The sequence below is a fragment of the Talpa europaea genome (assembly GCF_964194135.1).
Source record: "Talpa europaea genome assembly, chromosome: 11".
In the NCBI taxonomy this organism is placed as follows: domain Eukaryota; kingdom Metazoa; phylum Chordata; class Mammalia; order Eulipotyphla; family Talpidae; genus Talpa; species Talpa europaea.
The window spans coordinates 50,264,505-50,283,911 of record NC_140078.1 but is presented as its reverse complement, the minus strand read 5'-3'; the positions used below and the strand labels follow the sequence as shown (position 1 = coordinate 50,283,911).

Below are 19,407 nucleotides of genomic sequence, written 5' to 3'. Positions count from 1 at the left end.
GGTTGAATTCCCAGGGAAGGCTCCTTGCCCATCCCCAGCACCACAGACAGCAGCTGGGGATGATGTATGATGGAGGCTTCCTAGCAGAGGCAGAAGGGTTGATTGCTCTGTGCCCTTGATGCATATACTCCTGGAAGCCCCCAAGCTTCCCAGATGACCCAGCAGGAACAAGGCCAGGAGCCCTGTGGGAGGGAGGGAGAGACACCATGGCTGTCAGGAGAGCCTGAAACTTACACTGGTGGCCTGGAGCATAAAGGGCATCATTTCCCAGAGAGAACCCTTATTCTCAGACCAGTGACTCCATGTCCAGGGGTGCATAAGCTGAGGCCTGGGAATGGGGTCTTTTGCCACCCCCCAGACTGGGCCCTCAGCCCCCAGTTCTCCTCCTCTAGTTCCACTGACCCAGAAGGGTTAAGCAGAGGATGCTGAATTGGCATGGGTTGCTTGGATGCCCACCCACAGACACAAGCCCAAGCAGACAGGAGACACCACTTTATTAGGCAGCAAGATGGTGCTCTGGTGCTAGGGTTCTAGCCACTAAAGTGGCTAGAAGCCCTGGTGCAGCCAAGACAGTCAGGCTCAAGGGTTTGGCCAGAGGAGGGTGAAGGTGCCACGGCTGCAGCAGAAATCTGGCTCTGGCTGTTCTGGCCTGGGCTCCACGGAGACCAAGCGCCGGGTCCCTCGCTGACTCAGTGGGATGCAATCGGAGACACGGACCTCCAGCTTCCGGCCCTCCCTGAAACAAAGAGGGTAGGATCGAGGCGGGCAAGTTCTGAGACCTGCAGCCACCCACACCTGGGACTCACCGGTGCAACTCACCCCTGGCAATGTGCCGCCAGTACGCCCACCAGCTCCCCAACGCGGTTGTCCAGTGGCGGCTGGGAGCGGTGCAGACACACCACGAGGTCATCCTGTCCCTGGGCGTGCAGCACTACCAGCTGGTCCCGCCCGCTGGTCACACTCAGTCCAGTTACCTGAGGGGGCAGCGCTCAGGGTCAGAGGTGGCTGGCCTTCTTTCCCGACCCTGCACCCTGCTAACAGTTGGCCCCAGGCCATCCCCCCAGGGCATCAACTCTGGCCAGCACCCAGCCCTCTCCAGGAAGCTTCAGAGTTAGAGTTCTTCCAGGGAGCCCACCCTCACCAGCTTTCCACTGTCCAGTTTTTCTTCCTCTTTGGTCCTGCCCACAAAAGGGAAGGTTGCACGAGGTTGGTCATAATGGAATTTTCTGCCTTGGTGGGATGTTCTAGATCTGTATTAATAGGGCAGCCACTACTCAGCTGTTTCTGGAGAATTTGAATATGCTGTTGCTATTGAGGAGCTGAACTTTTAGTTTTCTTTTCATTACCTTTAAATAGTCACATTGGTCATGTGGTACCAAATGGAGCCACACACAGTTATGGGGACCCTAACCTCTATGCCTACCCCAAGATGCTCCTGGCCCTGTGGGAACAGGACCTGTTCCCAGGGAGATAGTGGCTCACAGAGCTAGCCAGAGGGGTGAGTGCAATGGGGACTGGATCTCATTGGTGGCAACTGCATGCTGCAGGAGGTCCACGGCACATCTCAGTGGGGAGGCCCCAAGTGGGCACAGATGTAGGGAAGAGTGGCCATTGGGTAGACCAGAAAGTAGAAGTGAAGATGAGGGAACTGTGCTGGGCAGGGATCAGAACCACACCATGGACAACAGGTCTCTGCCATCCTGAACTGCTGCAGAGTTCTAGAAAGCTCTTCATTACCCTAAGCAGGTAGGAGGGAGGGGTGTTAGGCTGGGCTTTCATCCCAAGGGCCAGCCAGTGCCCAGTGGGTCCAGCGGGCCAGCTGGAGCCCTACAGATGCCAGCATGCCTCCAACACCCACAGGACTCACCGCTTCAAGGGGCACTGCCCGCATCACCCGGTACTGACGGCCTGGCTCCAGCTTATAGAGGTGCCGGTCTGTGAGCAGGAGTGCCCGGTCTCGTCTCTTGTTGAAGCGATTCACCTGCAGGACAGGTGTTTTGGGAGTCAACTTCCCAAGCTCAGTGGGTCCCAGACAGTTATGACCCCCGGTCTCTTCTCCCTGGGCCTGTTTTCTCATTGGCTGGGTTTCTCACTGACCATTTCTGAATTTCAGGAGCAGCCATGAAATCTCTGGCTGGGTCTGGGCTGAAAGACCCTGTGACCTCCATGCCCTTTCTCACCTTCCGGACATGGCTGGAAAAGAGCACGGCCCTGAAGCCATCCTTGTCCTTGAGAGTCTTCAGTCGCTGAGCAAACAGAGCTGAGGCTGTGGGGTTGTCAGTGGCCTGAGGACAGATGGGGGGTTTCATGGGATGGTAACCTAGGGCCAAGCTCAATTTATGGCAACTCTTGTTGAATAGGCATAGCTGTCCATGGAAAACCAAGTCAGATCATGAGTATGATTCCGAAGAATCCACCTACCACACTGGATTCCCTGAGGGGTCAAGTTCAGATCCTAGCAGCTTACAAAGTTCTAGGCATGTATGTCTCTGCTCCCCATATTCACCCCATGGCTAACAGCAAGTGGTGCTGTTGAGGGTCTGAACAGACTTGGAGAAGGCACGGCCTGAGCAAGACATGGCTCTCCACAAAAGCCTACCACCTGGGCAAAGCCTGCAGCTCCTCCTGAGTCTTCATCCTTTGGAATTGGGCTGGGTACCACTCATAGTACCCTTGTGAGGGTCAAAGAGAGTGATGGTGTGGGGTGCTGACTGGGGGGTCTGTTTCAGAGAATATGGAGGCTATGCCTGAGAACACAGGGCCTATACCTAGGAACCTTCCAAACCTCCTTGTTCAAGAGTGCTTCTGGAAGTTTCATTACATAGGCATAATTAATAAAATTGTTGGCCAAAGATTGAACTCCCACTCCAGCCCCTCTTCATTCCTGGAGGCCAAGGTGGGGAACTGATAGTTCCAGATCTTTCTGGTCACCAGACCCCATCCTGAAGCTGGCTAGGTCCCTCTTTCCAGATTTACCACATTAATGTAAACACAAGGAAGATATGCCTGAAAACAGTGACACTTATCTGAGAATATGGCTCTGTGTCTGAGAAAGATTAGGGTTCTTGGGCCTCCCTGGTGGCGCAAGAGGTTAAGCCTTAGCACTATGAGGCTATCCGTAGCCATTGCAGCATGAGTTCAATCTCCGGCCAGAGAGGTGACCTACATGGCGCGGCAGACCTCTCCTGACTCGCCCACTGCTCCCCTCAGCAGTGTATTTCAGTCAATCTGCCTGTTCTGTTCCCCACTCTGTCTCTGGTGAATCCTGTCAACCCCTGCACCTCTGGCCTGCACCCAGCTCTGGTATGCGTAAATAAATAAATAAATCTTTAAAAAATATTAGGGGACTTGTGCCTGAGAAGATGGAAAGGGGATGGAAGTAAGGCAGAAGAAGGAGGTGTTCGGTAAAGCCCAGGTGAGAAGGGTCAGGATAGAAAGTCTTAAACTTCAAAGGAAAAGGGCGGAGACAGAGGGGCACAGTGCGCTGGACAGACAACCAGGCCCAGGGAGAGGATAGCTGAGGTGGGCACAGAGGAAGTGACAGTCTTGGGCCCCGCCACGGAGTCAAGATCCAGCAGCCCAACAGCACTCACGGAAGACAAGTAGTCTCGTGTCCAGGCCCGCCGGCACCCCCATTCCTGCCGTAGCTCCTGCAGGGCCCCCATTGCAGCCACCTTGGCCTTGATCTGGGCCATGTCTGAAGGGGGGATGTTCTTCACCAGCTGCCGGGCCCGCCACCTGGAGAGGGAGGGGCAGTCAGATGGACCCCTGTGCACACTCCCCCTGGTCTGTCTCACACCCTGCTTCTGTCCTCCCAAAACTTTAATGTCCTCTCACAGTCCTTATTCCCAACTGCCAAGAAAAGGCCAACCTTCTTAGTTGGGCCTGGCCACACTCCATGTTCCAAATTCCCTGGTCTCTATGAAAGATGCCCTCTGACTCTGAGCACACTCGCAGCTCAGCGCTCCTCCTCTTTGAGAACTCCTACTCAGCCTTCAAGACCCTTCTCAGATGCAGTCTTCCTCATTCCCAGTCCAGCCTGCCATTTTCCCCTGTGACTGCTAATGAGGAGAGCCGGGCTTGTGACCCCGCCCCCACGCCCCAGTACAGCACTTTGCTGCTAATGTTTCCCTACTTATCAAATGGGGTTTGTGTATCTCCTAGCTGGTGCCTGGGGTTTTAGATCCAAGCATTCAGTCAGCACTAGCTGAATGGGAAAGAGCAAGGTGTGGGGTGTCCAAGGGTAGTACCTGGAGAAGAGTGTGTGGCAGGTGTCCTGGAAAGGCTGCAGCACAGGGGGGGCTGGTGGCCAGACCAAGTCACGGCCATAAAGTGGGGGCTGCCGTGCCGCCTGGAATCGCCGTTGCAGCTCAGCTAGGTGAGCGCGCACCTTGTGCCTCCGGAACCAGCGCATGATAGTGTAGATGGCCCGCAGCTTCCGGCAGCGCCACCTTGCAAGTGTGCCCCGCCATGCCTGGGGGTTCAACCAGAGGTGGACTCTCTGTCAGGCTCAGCCAGACATGACCTCTTGCCCAACCCTGTGGTACCTACTCTCCCATCTTTCCTGAAAATGCCCTGCTTCTCTCCAAAAAAGCCTACCTCCTCCATCTACAGCCTCCATCTGCTAGGCACAGCTGACCTGCCCTCTGGCTCCAAAAGCCACTTCCACCTGGCTGGAACTTGGTTCCCTGGTCAGCTATGCCTGTGTCTCTGCCTGACTTTTGGGAAAGTATGAGACCCATATTGCTCTATGAGACCCATATTGCTAGGGACACCGGCTGTTCCCAGGGAGAAAGCATGTGAAAAGAGAGCTAGGGAGCAGATGGAGGTATTTTCCCACCTCAAGGGGCACCTGCCAAATGTCCACATGGAAACTGACCTGGTCTTGTCTCATCTCCAAATACTACAAGACCCGAGGAGGGAGGTACCCCCCCCCCAGTGCAACTATCAAAATCCAGATGATAACCTCACAAGGCAGGCCAGCCCAGCAGACCCACAAGCTAAAACAGACTGAAATCACACAGCACTGACTGAAGTGCATGGTCTGATGTGAAGACACCAGGGGATATGTGGGCACTGGCTGGACATGGCTCAGCAGAAACAAATCAGTGTGAACTTTCTAAATTCCATTTCTGTGATAATATCATTGTGTCCTATTCTTATAAATGAGAAAATATAAGTAATCACTAAGTGCAGTATATCATTACTGATTGAGTCTGGGATTGCAAAAGATGTCACAGTAATAGTAGGACGTTTGTGGAAATCTAACTATGCCCCACATATTAGATATTCAGATGTTAATATATACAATAAAATATGCATCAGATATATTTTATTCAGTATTAGATTTCTTGAATGTACTGATGTGAATCTGGTTATATAAGAGAATGTATTTATTCTTAGGCTATGCCTATTGAAATATTTAGGAGTGCCATTACTTTATATTGTCCAGAAAAAAATCAGTACTCACATTTAGTGTATCTGAATAGAGTGAATTCAAGAGAGATAAAGACAGAGGCAGGGTGAAGGGAGGACACATTTGCAACCATGCAGGTGGGTCATCGTTGTAGGATCTTTCAAACGTTAGGTTTGAAATGTTAAAAGTAAAGTTATGGGGAGGAAAGAAGACTTATTGTTAGGAAATATATACTGAAATGATTATATGTGATGATTTGCTCCAAAATAATTGGGGTAGAGGTGCAAGCATCTATATAGAACCACACTAGCCGTGAGGTGACACAGTTTGTGATGGGCAGTGTGGGTTTTAGTATACCTTTCCATTTAATTTGCTTGAGAGCTGAAATCTTTCAGAATATATAAAGGGGGGGTGGAAGGAATGATGTTAGAGTCCTGTAAATCTTGTTTTGAGCACTGGATGTAGCTGAGCTTGAAGCTGACAGCCATTGGACGGAGGTGACTCTAAACAGCGTCCATACTATTTGCTTAAGTTTCATTCATGTCTCTCTTACCCCTGCCCTCCACCCATACACACTTGGAAGTGCCTTGTAAGCTCCAGGCATGCACATCCCACCCCACTCTGTTGCATGCACATCTCCCCTGTATTCCTAAGCCCCCTCTGGTTGGCACACACACATTCCCTCACACCCTTCCTGGTGGGTGTCCTGCCTGGCAGTACCTTCTGCAGCAGCAGCACGATGATGGGGATGAGGCGGGCACGACTCTGTTCCAGTGTGACCAGTGTCCGGGGAGAGCGGATAAAGAGCTTGGTGTGGCCAAAGGCCACGTCCCCCTGCAGCCCGTGCTGCTCCAGGAGGGCACTCACGGCTGCCCGGTCAGAGCCCAGCAGGTGGTTGGGCCACGTGTATTCACAAGTCATCTTGTACCTGTCACCACAGGACAAGGGCGGTGGGCACCACCCTTCCCAACCCCACCAGGCCTTGACATACCACATCCAGCCCTCCACTACTCCCACGCCCCCGCCTCCAGGGCCTACTCAGCCCCACTCCTAAGTCTGGCGTACCCGCCCACACTAAACCCTGCCCCCACCCAGCCCAGCTGACTCTCAGTGTTCCAAGGTCACAGCATGCTGGCTCCCACATGCCTCTATGTCTGAGAAGCTCTGGTTGCTTTCAGGACCCTCTTGGCTTCCATACTGGTACAGGGCCTACAGGTGACAGGGTGATGGGGCTCCCAAATGGTGGGGCATCTTACCTGAGCAGGAATCGAGGGTAGGGCTGGCGGGAAGCAAAGCCAGCTCTGCGGACCCTCACGTTCTCCAGCAGCCCCAGGTAAGCAACCTGGTGGCGACAGTGGCCCTCATCCAACCTTGCAGCCACTTTGTCCTCATTTGGCTTGATGCAGCGAACATAAAAGGGTTCCTGTGGGGACAGAGGACATTTGGTCAGGAAGGCCAGTGTCACACAGCCCTGTAGCCACTGGGAAGGGTGTGTGTGCTTTGAGTCTCTCCCTGGCTACAGTTTGTGTGGGAATGAGGCTCCGGTGGAGAGAGAGGTTGGCAGAGGGGCCCAGGGCAGGCAGAAGTGCTGGCCAGAGAGAAATTGGGGAAGGAGTTTGTGGGAGAGCCTGAAAAAAAAACCCCACTGCATGGAATAGGAGAATAGGAGAAGGTGGAATAGGAGAAGGTGGGGCCAAGTTTTGGATTGCAGCAGTGAGCCCCACCCACCTTTTCTCTCATCTTCCAGAGTTTGACTCCCTGGGAAGTTGTTAACCTATCCTAACTCCCTCCTGTTGCCTACCTCTGACTTTGGGCTCTAAGCTCCCCCCAAAAGCTAGTGCTTGTTTTTTGTCCCTGTGGTCCCAGTGTCCAGGGGCACACCACAACTCCTGGCAGGGCCTGGGCCAAGCCAATCCAAACACTGAGCAGGGTATCCTTGCACACCTCCTTACCTAAGAGGCATCAGGATAGGGAAAGCCCAGTTCAAACCCCATGTTTACTCAAGACTTGGGATAACTTAACCTGTATAGGGGGTAAGGCCCTGTTACCTGGAAGGGGTGTTATCTGGAAAGGAACATGCCCTCCCCAAGAAGAGCAGTGGTGGTGGGGGCCTACTCAACACCCAGGGTACAGACAGAAGGATCTGGAAGGATTCAGGGCAGAAGTAGGGTGGTTACCTTAACAGCCAGGTTTTCCACCAGCGCCACCATGGAGTTCTTGAAGAGTGTGCCCGCTGTCAGAGGGCGCTTGGTCACCTCGGTGATGTCCTGCTGCCCATCCGGCCACATGGCCCGCAGGGTGGGGTCCATGCTGTGCACATAGGTCACATGCTCAGCTGCCCCAGCTTGGCCATTCTCAAGCCTTGAACCTTAGGTTATCCACCCATCAGCACAAGTCAGACAGGAATGTCTGAAGGTCCCTCCAACCTGAGCCACTATGGGCTGCTGAGCCTTCTGCCCTCTGGCACCGACACACATGCCCAGCAAACCCTATTTACCTGTTGTACAGCAGCCGCTTGAAGTCCTGGAAGAGGGAGTCTCTGTTCTTGTCAATGAAGCCCTCCACCGAGTATCTGTGGGGGAGCCAGGGTTATTAAGGGCAAGGGACCTTTGATGACCCCGGGAAGCCTCTCACCTGGCTCTGTTCTCATAGGTAGGTCTCTCTTTCTTCCCCTCTCTCATATGCTTTCTCTCTAGTTAAGTCAGATTCCCTCCCTTAAGAGATGTTTCTCTCCTGAATGATATGTGGTTATGCTCTGGAGTCAGATACCATAGCACTAAATCGAGGCTCTAGCACAGCCCTGCTGTGTGACCTGGGGCAAGTTACTCAACCTACTGTGCCTCTATATATGTCACATTCTCAGAACAGAACCTACTGAGTTTCCATAAATACCAGCAATTGCAGTTACAGCCAGAAACTCCTAAGTCATTTGTCCATTTTGAACCTGTGGGCACTTAGAACCTCAGAGTCATTGTCTCAGTCTTTGCTGGAAAGCTTAGTGACAAAATCATGGTACCCTGGCAGCTCCTGCAAAGGCTTAGGGCATGGATTTTGTGAACAGATCTGACATCTGGCTGCTTCATTTTCTCTATTCTATTTCTTCTCCATGTGAAGTACATATTAGACACTTCTTCCTCCCTTTGTGAGTCACCTCAAATCCACTTCAAGATGAGTTGAGCAACAGGTAAATTAATAACAGTAATCATGGAAATTTCTGAAGGACACCCTGAGCCTGGTACTCAGTGTGTGGCTCGAGAACTGACACTGTCTGCCTGGCCTGGGAGCTTGTTAAACACAGCCTCTCAGTCCTCCGTGCTGACCTGGCCTCTGCAGGTGGACTCCTTGCTTGAGGTGTGACTAAAAAAGCCCCACTTTCGCAGCAGCACGCAGTCCTGTCCTTTCTCCAGATACTGGTGTGGTTTGAGGCCCAGAAGTGGGCATTTTTCAAAGCTCCCAGCAGATTCTATGATGCAGCCAGGGCACAGAACCACTATCTTAAAAATCTTTTCTGAGCTGTGTGGAGATTTCTGGACCTACTAAACATAGAGCTTCCATATGATCCAGCAATTCCACTCCTAGGTATTTACCCAAAGGACACAGAAACATCAATTCCAAAGAACACCTGCACCCCTATGTTTATAGCAGCACTATTTGCAATAGCTAAGCTTTGGAAACAGCCCACATGCCCAAAAACAGATGACTGGATCAAGAAGATGTGGTACATATACACCATAGAATATTACTCAGCATTCAAAAAAGATAAACACATGCAATTTGCAGCAACATGGATGGCGCTGGAAGGGATCATGCTCAGCGAAATAAGCCAGAAAGAAAAAGAAAAATACTGGATGGTCTCACTCATAGCAGGAATCTAGAAAACTTAAATAAGGGACCAGGAAAATGAATAACTATAAGAAAGTGAAAATCAAAATCAACAAACAACTATGAACCAGAGACACTCTATGGGGGGGTGGGGGGCGGGAGGGGAGGGATTGGGGTCAGAATGGGGGGGGTTGCAATTGTATGGGGAATATAAAAATAAAATTTATTATTTAAAAAAAATAAAGGGGCAAATTTTCAAGCATCAAAAAAATAAATAAATAAAATGATCACTGAACAGTAAGAAATTACAAAGTGCGTGTTTCCAAATAAAGGTTAATTTGACTTGCATTTAAAAAAAATCTTTTCTGATTCTCTTCACTTGTGAATCCCATGAAAGGCTTGTTTTCAGTATCTTAAGAAGGGGAATAATGTGTTTCGTAATCATTTCCCTGGAGTACTCTCTGCCCCACCCCCACCTCTTATGCATGTTGTGGAATCCCTAGAAGGTCTGGAGGTGTGGTTCTTACGTGACATCCCCTGCATAGTGTTTGATCCGGAAGTCTCGGCCAAACTCCATGGTCTTGTCTGTGAGGCAGAGCTGTAGAGGGGACAGGCTGGGGTCAAGGCAAAGAAGGTATGTGTATGTGTCGGCGGGGGGCATCTGCCGGGATGGGAGACAGTCAAGATCCCATGGAGACAGGCATCGTACAGCCTGTGGTGTGTGCCAGCACTGGGACAAATTGGAGGTGAGTAGGGTAAAAGTGATCAAAGGATGGAGGAGGCACCTGGCGGCTAGTGTAGTGTGCATGGTGGCGGTGATGTGTGTCCAGGGTCTGCAGGAAGATTCGGTCGGTGATGGTGCCTGCAGTACTGCAAGCCTCATCCAGCACAGCCAGAACACCCCGGTGGGGCCGCTCCACCAGTTCCACGATGGAAGCATTGTTGAAGTAATCGACCTGGGACAGAACGAATGGGCTACATTCAGCACCTGCTCCTCCCGACCCTCCTTCAACCCCACTTGCCCACCACTGTCCCAGGACCACACTTCTTTGGGCACTCACGGTCTGCCAGGTGATGCCCTCCTGCTCATACTCCTCCTGCTCCTGCTTCAAGATGAGCTGAATGAAGAGCTGCTGTAGCTTCTCATTGCAGTAGTTGATGCAGAGCTGCTCAAAGCTGTGGTGCAGAAGCCTGCTCAGTTACAGCTTTCCTGCTCTCCTTGGGGTGGTTACTTTTGTGGTTACTCTCCATTTATAGCGCCCCTGAAGTTTAGCTAAGGGGTCTGGTGCCTCACTGTGGGGAGTATATCTACAGCTCTTGGCTCTTCTTTACTTGGCTCTTCTTTACCCCACTGCTCCCACCTCCAGCTCCAAAGTTTTAGAGTAGAGATTTGTGATCATAGTGAGGGGAAGTGAGCCTGAGAGTCTGCCTTCCTGGGCTCCACTGTATGGGTACCACAGCTGAGGTGGACTCAGGGCCATGAGTCTGGGTTCAGGTACCAGTTGGGACAGACACCAGATATCTTGCTTCCCATCCCAACCACGTTCTCTAGACTAACATGACCCTAGGGGTTGGAGGGTTGGAGTATGAGATGTGGTTGACCACCCACCTGTTGACAGGGAGCACCTCAAAGCCGTAGATGTCCAGCACACCAATGACTGTGTCCTTGCCATCTCGCCGGGGGTCCCTGCCCCGGGTTTCCATGACACTGTTGATCCTGCTCACCACCCACTCAAAGAGCCGCTGGTACATTGCCTGGGGAGAGACCAGGGTTTGGCTGCTTCTGCCTATCTCTGACCTAGCCTCTTCCAGGAAGGCCTCCTGGGTCCCCCCAAACCCATACCCCACTGCTGGTCTCCCAAATACCTTGGCACAGGCATCTCGGGCATAGCTGGCCTCAGCTGCGGTGTAGCCCTTTTCAATGAGTTCCCTGCCTCCTGAGGCCACAGTTCGGGCCAGCAGGCAGCGCAACACCAGTTCCCGGGGTGTGGCTGTCAGCTCAGCCACGTAATCCACCAGCTTCTCCTCGGTCACTGCCAGTTTCCCCTGCTCCGGCCCACCCTTCTCCGTCTCCACAAACTCGATGTTTCCCTAGTAATGAGGGAACCATGAAGAGTCCAGGTTCATGGAACCTGGTCTTCTTTGCCTGGTAAAAAATGAAGGGAAGGCAGGGACGAGAGGGCGGAGGAGCCCATCCTCTACCACAAACATAGCCAGAGATGTAGAAGGGCCCCTGGAGCCCACCACAGCCCAAGACTTCCACCCCCAAATGTCACTTGAATTATCCCATTGCATCCTCCTGCAGCTAGACTTAGGCATTGTCTACTCTTTTTTTTTTTTTTTGAGATTTATTTATTTATGCATATGAGAGCTGGGGTACATGCCAGAGATGTGGGGGTGAGAGGATTCACCAGAGACAGAGTGGGGAACAGAACAGACAGACTGAAATACACTGCTGAGGGGAGCAGCAGGCAAGACAGGAGAGGTCTGCTGCGCCATGTGAGTTGCTCCCTGGCCGGCCGGGGATCGAACTTGTGCTGCGGATTGCTTCATAGTGCAGTGCTTAAACCCTTGTGCCACCAGGGAGGCCCTACTTTTTTTTTTTTTAAGATTTTATTTCTTTTTTTGTGTAGAAGACATGGGGTATAGGCTAGAGGTGCAGAGGGTGAGAGGATTCACAAGAGACAGTAGGGAGCAGAGCAGGTGGATTTATTGTACACTGCTAAGCAGCAGGCAAGACAGGAGAGGTCTGCTGTGCCATATGTGGGTTAAGCAACCTGGCCGGGGACTGAACTCAGGCCATAGTGGTGGTAGCTCTGTGACTTAATTCCTTAGGCCACCAGGGAGGCCCACTGTCTACTTTTTATGCTACTTCAGAGGGAAGGGAGGCCCAGAGTCACAGAATAACCCATCCAAAGTCACACAGCTCTTAAATGACAGAAGGCAGAGGCAGGGCTACACAATACTGCGCCCAGACTTCTTTGCCCACATAGCACACAAATTCATCTACTAGCCGTGGGTAGGTACATTGCAGGCCTGACCGGCCACATTCTGGGCATGCAGAGGCCATGGCTCAGGGTCAGTCTCAAAGGAAGTCCACAGCCAAAGCAATTTGGCTTCAGCAGAGGGAGGAGTAAGTCATGGTTGGATTATAAGAGGTCAGTTGTTTTCCTGCGACAACTGCCAGCAGGACCCCATGTGGGGATGTGAACCCACCCCCCACCCCCCAAGCTGGGCTTACCAGGTGCAGTATGGCAGCCAGGATCCGGCGCACAGAGCCCACCTCCTCAGAACTGAAGCCGATCACTAGCATGGCCTCTGTCACCGCCTGGTGGTGGCTCTTCTCGTCGCTCTCTAAGGTCTGGGGGGAAAAGGACTCAGCAACCCAGTGGCGTGCGAAACCCTGATTCCTCTCTCCCAGAGCAAGTGCTCACCCACTGCACCCTATCCCCAAGCTGAGACCCGATTCCACCAACTGCATGTCTGTAGATCAGTCCTCCAGCGGTCCTGCTGAGTCATTCACACTGTACATAGAAGATTGCTGCTGATGGTCAGCACCAGGGGCCATGTGTGATTAGAGCACCAGGCTCTAGTGCTCATGCGGAGCCCTGCCCCCACTCACATTGAGCCCTGCTCCCTGGCGGGTGAAATTATACAGAGCAGGGTTTCTCTGTAAGTGCAGTTCATGTAGCTCCTCATCCTCACAGCCCCGCAGCACCTAGAGAACAGAGACATCCCTCAGTTAGGAGCACTGAGCTCAGGGGGCCTCACCTACACAAGCAGGAGGAAATAGGAGTGTCTTTCCACCATGACTGACCCAACAAATACCCAGGATTTGGAGATGGTATGGACACTGCTGGTATGTAAGAAAAACATACTTCAGTGGTGAGATGTGGTGTAAACACCAAAGGACTCCATTAAGAACCCATGTCAGAGGTCATATTTAATGTAGATACCACACAAGTTCAGAGAAAAACCATCTCTGTGGTCTGATGTGGTACAGACACTGAACCAACCCAAGGAGAGCCCACTTCAGTGGTCACACAGTGTAGACACTGCCCACATCCAGGCAGAACCCACCACAGTGGTTCAGAAAAAAATGTGGACACCGCCAGAAGCAGGGTGACCTAGCCTCAATGGGTCAGACACCAACAGTGTCCAAGGAGATGTCCCCTGACCAAGTCAGACATGGTATAGAAACACCAGAATCAGGGACTCCAACATTAGTGGGTGAGACACTGAGCAAACCACCAGTGCCCAGGGAGTTCCCACCTCAGGGTGTCAGTCACAGCGCACACTTAGCTTGAGACCAAAGAGGTTCCACCTCAGTGAAGGGGGTCAGGGCATTGGAGACACAAGGCACAGAGGAGGTGGTTGGGGGAGATGACCTGAGCATGGCAGTCAAAAGGACTTCCTGCTGCCATCCCTATTGCTTGCATGGCCTACCTGGTAGAAGGCGTGGAAATTCCTTTCACCCACGTGTTGCTTGAGGACTCGAGACTAAAAAGAGAGACAGAGCTGGACTGGTATCTGCATGGTGGTCCTAGCCCAGGGGGCTTGCCCCTTAGCTCAGGGTAGTGCAGACAGTGGGATGGCAGACCTCGGTGGAGGAAACCTTGAGGTCCAGAGAAGGGTACAGAGGGAACACTGCCGTGCTGACTTGGGACATCAGAGAAGGTATGTTCCGGCCCCAAGGGCCCCTGACTTGGGATGAGGCAATGTAGTTGGGAAGATCTGCCAGGATCCCCTGGGGAGAGGCCTGCACACCGCACCTGCTCAGGGCCTGCAGCAGCAAGACCCACCTTTTCCAACAGGTAGCTGTGGATGTGTCCCCCTACAGGATCTCCTTTAAAGTCGAAGTTGATGTCCATGTACTTGCCGAAGCGGCTGGAGTTGTGGTTGCGGTTGGTGCGTGCGTTGCCGAAGGACTCTAGCACACAGGTGGACTTCAGTAGCACATCCTTGACCCTGGTTAGGAGGGTGGGGAGCTATAGGGCAAGTACTTTATACTAAGAACTAAATACTTTATAGTAAGAACTATACCTCAGTCAGGGTCCCTTCTTTCACTCCCATGGCAGGATGAAAGGGAATTTCAGAGCCTGACCTCACCCTTGAGCTGACTCTGACAGGCTGTGGGGAGGGCCCTGAATGCTAATATGACTGGCAGGTGGCGTGTGTTGTGTATGATGTGAAATGCAGAGTCCCTGAAGGCCTCAGTGTATGTGCATGGTCCCTCCCACCTTCTAAGACTGCAGCTGCAGCCTGCAGTGAGGAGCTGGGTCTGCATAATCTGCCAGCCTCCTCCACTTGCAGACGTGGGCAGCTGCCAGTCACATGGGCTCAGGAACTTCCATTGCTTGCCCCCGTGACCCTAACTCACCTCATCTTGACAGGAGGAGGCAGGACTCCCACACAGAGAGCTGTCCCACAAGTCCCCACTGATGAGTAGCAGATGTGTAGGCAGGTTGATGGGCCCTGATTTCCAGATTCCTGGCCCAAATCCCGACATTCTACCTGACATTCCTGACCTTCCTGATCAGCGGGCTAAGTTCTCTATTTCTATTGTGTTTCTATGAGGGGTCCAGTGCGAAAGTTGGCCCTCTGTGTTTTACCTCCTTCTCTGTCCCTAATAGCAGGGCGCTCCTCTCCCTGGTTAAGAGGACCAGTGTGAGGGCCAGCCACCTCTTATCTCTGCCAGTGTGGGGAGTCACCTGGAACCTTCCTGACAGGAAAGCCTCCTGAACATGGCCCGAGCTGGCCTCAGTTGCATCCCTTGCTTCCCTGTTGGTTCCTGGGCCCAAGGCACGAGGCCCAGGACACCCCTTTCCCCAGCCCTCCTTGCCCTCACCTCTCCACCTCAGCCCTCTGGCTAGGGTTGGTGACAGCAGAAATGTACTGCATGATGTGCTTGCTGGCTTCGGTCTTCCCTGCCCCACTCTCCCCTGCAGATAGAAAAACAGAATCAGTGACTTCTTGCCCTTGATGGTTCCCTGTGTCTAACCCCCACCACAGGTGTTTCAGTCACTTCCCCAGCATTTACAAATGAAGACACTTGAGGCCCAGGGAGGCTGCAGCCAGCACCTTGGCCCTGGCAGCAGGGTAGATACCTGAGATAACAATGCAGGTGTCCCTGGACCGGAGCTTCATCATCTTGTAGGCTGCATTGGCCACGGCGTAGAGGTGGGGTGGCCGCTCATAGAGCTCTCGGCCCTGGTACCTGGCAATGGCCTCGGGCCCATACAGGGGTAGCTCCTGGTAGGGGTTCACGGACACCAGCACCTCCCCGATGTAGGTGTAGATGCGGCCCTTCTCAAACCTGGTATGGGCAGGGCCAGTCCTCAGCCCTCACAAGCCATGGGAACACACCCAGGTCCTGGGGCATTGGGCCTGTGTGGGTAGCCTCGGGATCCCTGGCCCACTCCCAGAGCTGAAAGCGGAGAAGGGGTAAGGGTTGACCTAAGATTCCTGGTGTCACCTGGAGGCACTGGGCCACTGGGAGCCCAACCCCACTGTAGTAGTATTGGCTTCCAATCTGCTTTCCAAGGGGGACATCCCTGTGATGTCACAGCAATCACACCACCCATTTTATGAAGGGGATTGACTTGCTGGAGTCCCAGGCAGAGCCCGGAGTTAAGGAGCCAGAGTTGAAAATGGAAGGAAAAAGAAGCTGGCAGGTAGAGGGAGTACCGCAGGCGGTTTCAGATCTCCAGGCCTGGGCAGGAACCCACAGGAAGAAAGGTAGCCTGTCCAGCCACACCCTGGAGGGGTACAGAGGGGGCCTGAGGCAGCGGCAGCTGCTGCCCCTCCCCTGGCATAAACCTGGTTTAGAGAGGTTGTACCTGGGTCTGTCATTGTCTTCATTGCTGTGCCTTGGAAGCTCTGCCTCTCTGTCCTGTTCTTGAGCCTGGAACCGCCCTTCCTCTGATGGCCCATCCTGGGTTCCTCTTCCTGTTCCCACCCCCAGTGACGGCTCCTTCCACACCCTCAACTGCTGCCCTCCCCCGACATGCTTTCCTCTCTGCAAGCTGGTCTAAGATGGTAATACTCGCCCATAGCTAGTTCTTCAAGAACGAAGTGAAACCATACTTCTCTTTGTGTCCTAGAATTGAACTTCATTTCCTGCATGACCCTCCCCTCTACCCTACAGCTTTGGCCTTAGCTCAGGTCTATGGTCTCCTACAATTTGGGCTTAGTGGGCCCTGTCCCCAAATTCTACATAGCAGGCAGCCTTCTGTTCCCCCTAGCTGGCCAGGAAACAAGCCGGCTCCTGCTGCCCACCCCATCTCACCACCTGTCTCCTCCGGGTCAGCTGTCCTCCAAGGCAAACTGAGCCCCATGTCACTTTTACCAGTTGGACCCCTGAGAGCATCATCTCAGCTTATCCACTTTTATCCCAGGGCCTTCTTGCTTCCCTTTGAGGCCCCAGGGCTCAGCACAGACCCACATTGGAGAGTAGTGTCCCCCAGTCCCAGTACCTGACACCAGCCTGTCCCTGCCGGGTGGGGGGAGGCACAAGACACCTGGGCTGTGTGGGAAGCGGGTCCGGGGACCTGTCCGGCACAGGCGGCTGCTGGGCAGTCCCTCCTGGTATATGCCACGTGGGCATCCAGACAGTAGTGTCCGTGGATGTTCTTGCCTCACCCCTGGTGATGGGGACCAGTGGTGGTGGGGACCAGGGGAAGGGTGGACCTGAGTCCTGAGTCTACCTGAGTTTCAGGTTCTTCATGAAGTCTTCCATGGTCACTTGATCCAAAAGCACAAAGTCGGGTTTGCCATACTCAGGTCCTTCCTCGTCCTCCATCGCGCCGGCGGGAAGCACCCTGACCAGGTTTGCCTCAACCTAGCTGTGCAATCGGGTGCTCTTGTGCAGGCCCAGCCCTCTCTGCACCTCCCCAGTGCTGCGGTGAAGTAGGAAGTGGGTTATGACTGGGGAGGTGCTGTCCTCTCTACTTACCACTCCCGCCCAAAGGGGCTCTAACCTCGGCTTCCTAGTTCCTGTACTCAGAGGGTGGGCGTGCCTAACGGTTGAGATTGAGGCACAAGGGGCTCCCTGCTGGCCTCCTTAGTAAGCACTCTCCAGTATCTCTAAGGCCACCCATCATCCTGAGCAGCAGAGGCTCAGGTTTCCCAGCCCCTCCCTGAGTTGTGTCACCTGTGGAACTGAAGGAAAAATTTCTTCACATGGTTGTGGTTATTCAATCTTTTGTGTCTGTCAGTTCTCAGACCTCCACACTGAGTGGATTTTAGAGCAGCTGTATTGCCTAATGTAAAAGTGAAAAGATGCGGATGCACATATCTGGCAATGACATTCTGCCCGTGCACCTGTTTCACTATGGTCACTGCCCCAACTTGTTAAACCTAGCCAAAGGTGTGCAAAGACCATGTGTGTACAAAGACCATGCTGGGATGTAAATGACAAAACCAACTGCTCATCTGACCTGGCACAGGCTGTGGTCTGGATTTGTCCTGCCTCCATTCCCAGTTGTGTCCTCCAGGACTCATGGATGTTTCTGGAAGGTGCCCACACGTCCTCCAGGTCCACCCATCCATCCCTTCAGCATTAAGGAACAGGAAAAGCACTGGGAACCCTCCTGCCCCACTTGAGTCCTCACTCACCAGAGGTGTAGACTACACTCATGATTGTGCTTTCCCCACCCTGACAGCTTGCACAAGGGACTTGCCACCCACTGTCTCAGAGGGTAAGAGGATGAGATGACATCATATCAGGGTTCTTCCCCATCTTGGTCTGGTCCCCATTCTGACTGGTCAAGTTTGTGCCCACACAACTTTCATGACCACATGGAAGCCTATATTTTCCAACTGAATGCCACCTTTGGGAGTCTGTACTCTTAACACTCAAAACACTAATTTAATAATAGTCTTTCAATCAACTCTTTAAACTCTGAAATAATTAACATGCACTTTCCTCCCTAAAATACACACCTAATAATATTGCAAAGTACTTACATCAAGTGCTTGATAGAACTGTGCATTGCAATGATGGGCCTGAAAAAGTCTCCCATTACAATGAGGCTTAGGGGCCACCTTGGGGTTCCTCTGGGGCAAACCTGGTCATTTTATGCTAAGCCCTGTGGACAACCCCTCCCAGCCTCTTGGGCTGGTGATTTGTAGGGCTTTCTGAACCAAACCTCAGAAATTAGGGGAGTTCTTATCAAACCTTCCCCACCCCTCAACAAAGGTTTCACTTCCCTAACCTCCAGGTATCATCCATCCTGTTTCTATTACATCAACACTTGAAAAGAACTTAGTTGTTCCTGTAGATCTTCAGAAACACAGGAACCTGAACGTAACAAAATTTGGGAAGTCTCAAAGTGGCATTCTTTGGGTTTTCTGTGATGACCATTCTTAGGGGATTTGGCTGTGTGGGTGGAGCTGCCCTGTCACCTTGAGTCTACAATGATTGTGCTTTCCCCACCCTGACAGCTTGCACGAGGGACTTGCCACCCACTTTCTCAATAATCAGGGAAGTTCTTCCCCATCTTGGCCAGGTCAGATGTCACCAGACTCCATGTTGTCTCAGGGAAGACAAGTAGTGGCCTTATTTTCATCTTCCTCAGGACACACCTTTGGCTGGGTTTGACAAGTTGGGGCAGTGACCATAGTGAAACAGGTGCATAGGCAGGTTAGGATAACAAGGAGGGGCCAATGGGAATTGGGGAAACAATTTGTTTCATTGCTATCTTGTCTAAGATCAACTCCAAAATCCCACCCCAAGCCTCTTACTGGGAGAGCTGAAATTTGCAGCAGACTTCCAGTCGTCTCAACATCCCTCATCCCGTCTCAGTTTTTCCATATCTTCCTACACAGATGTATTCACTTAGGATATGTATCTAAAATGTTTATCTAATGTCAGAGTATAGATGCAGGGCAAAAGCTCTACCAAACCCTTTGGTTTTGCTAGCTATCTGGGGATTGAGTCTCACAGTCTGACCCACAGTGGTGAAAAGACAAAGAAGCAGACAAAGAAGCAAGGCAAGGCAAACCATTCCAAGAACTCCATATGGCTACTGAGCTGGTATCTCCATGCCTCCATCACCCACCCACTCTACAGTTTACAAAGGCTGAGCAATGAGAACAGACTCCAGGGATTCCTCAGATTTGGCCGAAACTCCTTCAAAGGCAAATCTTCCTCACATTTGTTATCCAGC

The 19,407-nt window shown here is 52.4% G+C and overlaps 1 protein-coding gene across 1 annotated transcript; it reads right to left on the bottom strand.

Annotated features, from left to right (window-relative positions):
* Nucleotides 1–579: 579 nt before the first annotated feature.
* Nucleotides 580–17,039, bottom strand: MYO1G (myosin IG; the record flags this gene model as incomplete). Its single annotated transcript, XM_084248251.1, has 22 exons — nucleotides 580–736; nucleotides 820–974; nucleotides 1,868–1,981; nucleotides 2,181–2,285; nucleotides 3,594–3,738; nucleotides 4,251–4,474; nucleotides 6,137–6,344; nucleotides 6,673–6,839; nucleotides 7,594–7,726; nucleotides 7,914–7,988; nucleotides 9,766–9,836; nucleotides 10,024–10,194; nucleotides 10,300–10,414; nucleotides 10,848–10,993; nucleotides 11,105–11,329; nucleotides 12,480–12,614; nucleotides 12,861–12,956; nucleotides 13,685–13,738; nucleotides 14,041–14,206; nucleotides 15,087–15,180; nucleotides 15,346–15,554; nucleotides 16,945–17,039. 22 exons carry the CDS (start codon nucleotides 17,037–17,039, stop codon nucleotides 580–582), a joined length of 3,060 nt encoding a protein of 1,019 aa, XP_084104377.1.
* Between the last annotated feature and the right edge of the window lie 2,368 nt (nucleotides 17,040–19,407).